Source organism: Pleurodeles waltl, chromosome 4_1 (assembly GCF_031143425.1).
Source record: "Pleurodeles waltl isolate 20211129_DDA chromosome 4_1, aPleWal1.hap1.20221129, whole genome shotgun sequence".
Lineage (NCBI taxonomy): Eukaryota > Metazoa > Chordata > Amphibia > Caudata > Salamandridae > Pleurodeles > Pleurodeles waltl.
In genome coordinates, this window is record NC_090442.1 from 230,658,590 (window position 1) to 230,664,589 (window position 6,000).

Here is a 6,000-nt window from a genome sequence, read left to right on the forward strand (position 1 = left end):
AAATTGATTCTGAAAGAAGCCCTAAATCAGTACAAGAGAAAGATGAGGAAATCTAAAGAAATTCACTATGCCACAACTATTATGGAAGCTGCTAAAAAAAGTAAAAAATGTTTGAGATAGTAAGACATCTGACAAACCCAGAGTGTGTTAAAAGTAGGGTGACACCATCACAGAATTTATGCGATAAGCTATATGATTGCTTTTTCATAATAAGATTGAAGTAATCCTGAAAGATATAGGAGAGGAATCTGCCACTAAAAGTAACCTCCAGTTGGAAGACAGATTGAGTATTGAGAACTCATTGATGAATTCAGGAGGCAGAGAGTTGGGTCTGACCAATACATTGGACATCACTGAGCCTATGAGTAGTGAGTTGTTCAAGGAATTAGCTATGTCTATCTCCTTTAATTCCTCACTAGATCCTATTCCACATAAAGTCTGGAATGACAGGGCAGAAGATCTATACCCAGGTCTAGCAGGAGTGTGTAATCAATCCTTAAGGACGGGTAAGGTCCCTTCTGGTTGGAAAAAATACTTGTTAAACCATTATTGAAAAATCTGCCTGCTGACATCAATAACCTTAGCAATGACAGGCCTATCTCTCAACTGCCATGTCCAGTAAAGATTGTAGAGAAATATGTTAGTAGAAAGTTGGCAAACTTCCTGGAAAATAAAATTTGGGAAAGTGAACAGATAGGCTTTAGACCAGTCGTTAATCCATGCGTTGGGTGAGCTGAGAATGACAGCTGATAATGGTAAGGTGGCAGTTTTCATTTTGCTAGATTTATCTGCCGCCTTTGATACTGTCAACCACCGAATAATACTGAATATAATGAAGGAAATTGGGGTGGAAGGCATATGTCTGGACTGGGTTGATTCATATCTATCTGATACCAGCCAATTGCACTTTCCCCTTTCCAGTCAAATTAAAAAAAGATGTGCCATGGGGTCCCACAAGGCTCGGAGCTGAGTCCTACCTTTTTTAATGTATATCTGAAGCCATTACTGAATTTATTAGATCATATGGGATTTCCTTTGTTAACTATGCCGATGATACCCAAATTATATTCTTGCTGGATAATGACAGCCCAGCCCACCTAGACAGATTGAATACCTGCCTATTTGTTAAGGCTAGATGGCTTTAACAGAATAAATTAGAATTCAATGGGAGCAAGACAGAGTTTCTTATAGAATGTAAGAAATGTCATTACCTCTTCCAGGTAATCTCTGGCCTTTGAACACTTCCGAATTTTTGGAGACTGCACAAAGTGTTCATAATCTGGGAGTACTAACAGATTAAGGGCCAGATGTAGGAAAAAAGCAATTTGCGACTTGCAAATTGCGAGTCCCTGCGACTCGCAATTTGCAAGTCGCAAATTGCTATGCAGTACGGTGTCTCAGACACCGACTGCAACTCGCAATGGGGTACACAGGACCTGTAAGAGTGCAATGGGTCAGGGTGCACTTCCTGGGCTACATCAATAGCTGCAGGTAAACGTGCTCTGGATGTGAGTGCACTGAGTGGGTTATGTCAGTCACTGTTGGTAAGAATGCAGCAGTCGAGAGTGCACGAGGTGGGTTATGTCAGTCGCGTTTAGCAATCATGCAGTGGTTTATGTCTGTCGCTGTTGGTAAACGTGCAGCGCCAGGCGGTGCAAGAAAGGGTTCTGTATTTAGTTTTAGGCAAGGGTGCAGTGGACGTGAGAGAACGAGGCGGGTTATGTCAGTCGCTGATGGTAAGAGTGCAGTGGCTGGAGTGCAGGAGGCGGGTCATGTTATTCGCTGTTTGTAAGTATGCAGAGGCTGTGACTGAACGTGATAGCTTATGTCAGTCGCTGTTGTAAGTGTGCAGTGCAGTGTGCGGTGGCTATGGGTGCATGGGGCGGGTTATAACTCTAGCAGTAGAGAAGAGTGAAGTAGTCGTAAGTGCACGTGAAGGGGTATGTCAGTCGCTGTTGGTAAGAGTGCAGTGCCTGGGAGTGCCAGGCTGAGCTCTGTTAGCAGTTATGAGAGTGCGGTGGCTAGGAGTGCATTGGGCGGGTTATATTTCTAGCAGTATGTAGGAGTAAAGTACTTTCACATGAAGGGGTCATTGTTGGTGGGAGTGCTGTGCCTCGCAGTGCCAGCCTCGGTGCTCTCTGTACCTGTAGTTCTGATGTCAGGGGGGGACACGTTGGAGGATGGATTTACTAGGATGCTCAGACTGAGGACTGTTGCCTCCTAAAGCTGAGGGCCAATGCCAGGCGTAGGCTGCGTGGGCCTTAGGTAGAAGCTTCAGTGGTGGGAGGCCCCGGGGGCCATCTTGTGCACACAGTGCATACCCTCCATACTTACTGGTAGAGAGGGAGGGCAAGCACCCACAAAAAATACATTTTAATGCATGTTTTACTTACCTCAGCTGCCTGCGAGGGTCATATTCCAGCTGCCAGGCACTCTTTATCACACTAATAGTGAATAATAAAGTATTATTCACTATCAGTGCATAAACAATTGACAGAAACCAAGGAAAGTGGAGCCCCAACTCATGACCATAAGGAGAAGCTGTTCCTGGCACTGATTTTGTCACCACTGAGGTCGGGGGTCGCAAAGACAGTGCCAGGGGTCGCAAGAGGCAATCCAGGGGTCACACGTCCACACCTGTGATCCATTCCTGCTGGCGAGGACACAGTGGTGGGCGTGGCGTTAAGAAGATGCTCGTGGTACCTGTATCTCCAAGAACAGTAACTGAGGGAAGTGAAGACTTGGGAGAGGGCCTTCTGTTGGACTGGCGCTATGGTTTGTGGCTGTTCTTTCTAATATCTGAATACAACCACGCTATCACTGGATTGGGGAGCTGGGATGTCATTTGGATGCTGCAAGTTTACAATTATATTCGTGGTTGTGGATTCTCGCTGCTGTGGGACTCTGATGCTAAAAATATAATGGTTAGTTTAATCTCTGCGTGCACCGGCGATGGGGTGAAGTGTAGTTGCTACCTTTCTCAGAAAAAACATACCGGCAATGTCTGTGCAATTTTGGAACAGCCAGCAGGCGGTAGGCGAAAAACGATTCGGGTAACATTCGCCATATTTTTTTGTAAGATGACAAGTAACCCTCTCTTTACTGTAGTAGCTTGCCTTCAAACATTTTTATGATCGATTGTTTTCATGTGTTTGCTGCTTTAGATTTGTATTAAAAGGGGTACAATAGTGCATGCTACTGCTTTCCCACATTTTTGTGGCATGGGCATAACAATGCAGGCCTGATGGGTAAAACAACGGCCTGGTGGCAACACTAGGGTGAAAGGCGCATGCTTGTGGTGCCGCTTAGACTGCTGTCATTGCAGGAGGAGTCCACTGGTGGCTGATGGCAGTGCGAGTTGTAGTACACGCTGTGGTGTGTAGATGTTGGCGCCATCCCCAGAGGGGAATGAATGGTCTAGCTTAGTGTTGGATGCTGCATTAGGTGATGTGATTTCCAAGGAGTGCCTGGGGATGAGGGCGCCGTCGATGAAGGTTAGTGCAGGGGAACTGTGCAGTCACTTCCTTCAGGCAAGGGTGCAGTGATGTGCTCGAGGCTGTAATGAAGTTATGGGCCGACGAGGAGTGTCCAGATGCCTCAAGATATTGAACGGACATAGGTTTGGGGGAAGACATGCACTGTGAGATGGACGCAACCCTTTTCAGACTCCCCATTAGTAAGTGACTGAACCCGAGCATGCTCTCATTGGCAGGAAGGGTGCAGAGACGGGTTAGCCCCGGAGGGTCATGCGTGAGGGCAGGAGCGTGTCCGCGCTGAGGTACTCCCAGTACACGAGGTTTAGGTGGTTGGCACTGTGGGAAGTGCTGTGGTCCAGGGCGCTCGTCCTGCTTGTCAGCTGTTGATGCTAAGAGTGCAGTGATGGCTTAGCCCCGGAGCACGGAGGGTCATGCGTGAGGGCAGGAGCGTGTCCGCGCTGAGGTACTCCCAGTACACGAGGCTTAGGTGGTTGGCACTGTGGGAAGTGCTGTGGTCCAGGGCGCTCGTCCTGCTTGTCAGCTGTTGATGCTAAGAGTGCAGTGACGGCTTAGCCCCGGAGCACGGCCGCGTCATGCGTGAGGACAGGAGGGTGTCCGCGCTGAGGTGCTCCCAGTACACGACGCTTAGGTGGTTGGCACTGTGGGAAGTGCTGTGGTCCAGGGCGCTCGTCCTGCTTGTCAGCTGTTGATGCTAAGAGTGCAGTGACGGCTTAGCCCCGGAGCAAACCAACGTGTCATCCGCGAGGGCACGAGCGTGCCTGTCCTAAAATGCTTCCGCTACAGAAAGCTGAGGCTGCTGTCACTGTAGGGAAGTGCAGTAGTCGGATGCTGTCAGTTTGGATTGACAGGGATGCAGTGATGCCGGTAAGGGTAGTGGTAGGTTTAGTACCGAAGTGCACCGATGGACAGTGGTATACGGTGCCTCCAGTACCTGTTCTAAAGGGAAGGCTGCTGTTATTAGAGGGTATAAGTGACCTAATGAGGGGCAGTGTCTTGTTCCTTCTCGTGGAGATGTTATAAGATGCTGTCACTATCATCTAAAGCCCGGCGTCCTCTCATCAGAGGGTGTAGGTGCATTAAAGTGGCATAGCTTGATGCTGAATTCATTAATTACTGCGAGTGTATTATGGTGCCCTGAAGCTCGTAGTGCTGCTGGTTTTCAATGCTCTCAATAGTACCTGAAGCCAGGATGCTGTATTTGAGGGTGTGAGTGCTTTACTGAAGCATGGAGGTGTTGTGTTAGCGCTCGTAGGGATATAGCTTTAAGGCGCTATCTGAAGCGGAGTGTGCACTCATCCTCGGAGGAGATGAGTGCACCAATGAGGAATGTTGCTATGGCACTAAGGCGCAGTACTATAGTTTCCTTCATAATGTTACGGTTTTTGAAGGCTGTCAGTCGTACCTGAAGCTGAGGGTACAGAGCGGCCGGTAGGACTTGTGGCTGCTGTTCTCGCCCATGCCTTTGCCCCAAAAGTCGTTGCTGAAGATGCTCTGGAGCGGTGCCCCGGGCCGGACATCGGGGTTGTTGAGGATGGCCCAGACATCATCGTGCAGGAATTCCCCGTGCAGTGCCTGCCGGTAGCACAGCGCGCAGATCAGGCACAGGGCAAGCGGCGGCCCGCAGAGCCGGGGCCAGCGCCAAGCGGGCATCGCGTCCTCAGCGCTCGGGCATCCCAGGGGTCACGGCTGCCGCCCGCCCGCGTCACCCCAACCGTGTCCTCGCGGCCCTGTGTAGAACGCGCTCCTGTCGGCTGCTTGTCTCGGCTTTCTCTGTCGCGCGCTCCGTCTCGAGCAGCCTCTCCCGCGAGCGCAGTTCGCACTGGCAGCAGCTGCCCAAGGAAGAAACATCCTCGGCCGCCTCAGCCGCGCGCATGCGTACTCCCATCCGAGCCTAGAAATACGGACTGTAGAGGGCAGCGTGCAACTGGTGGAGGTGGGAGGGGAGTGGAGGGCGGTGCACTCCTGTGGAGCAGGTGAGGTGGGTTACGAGTCATGTTTATAGTGAAATATTAGGTACGGTACAAAGACAGCGAAATATCCTGCCCTTTGGGCGTGGGACTGCACAGCACGTATGCATTTGGAGTGTGAGATGCTGGGTGGTATAACTTAAAGGTCTTAAGACAGGCCGACCCTCTTATTTTCTTAAAAAGTACAATTTTGCTGTTGTGAGCCACCAAATTAGCATTGTTTTTAGTGTCATGTATAACAGAGGACCGGGACATCGTTATCAGGAGTGCATCGTGTGTGGGGGCAGTGGACAGCTGAGATGACAACTCTTGCTCTGATGCCAATGCTTGTAGCTTCGCGTGCACACGCGCACCCCCTCGCTGTGCACAAGTATATCGGGTGAGTGATGGTAAAGGAGGTATTGGTGCGTAGTGTCGAGGGCTCACAATCATGAGAAGATTGGCGTCTGGCGCCAGCCCCACTCACTGTGTGCACGAGACTCTGGGGAATTGACAGCACACTACAAACCGGAAAACACACGGTGTGTCACACACTC

At 50.0% G+C, this 6,000-nt stretch overlaps 1 protein-coding gene across 1 annotated transcript in view; it reads right to left on the minus strand.

The window, feature by feature from the left end:
• The window catches only part of TMTC1 (transmembrane O-mannosyltransferase targeting cadherins 1), a 958,188-nt gene extending 952,816 nt beyond the window's left edge, over nt 1–5,372 (minus strand). Inside the window, exon 1 of the mRNA XM_069228190.1 lies at nt 4,900–5,372. Coding sequence (XP_069084291.1) covers nt 4,900–5,147 — 248 coding nt within the window. The 5' untranslated portion in view covers nt 5,148–5,372. The remainder of the gene's footprint in view (nt 1–4,899) is intronic.
• Between the last annotated feature and the right edge of the window lie 628 nt (nt 5,373–6,000).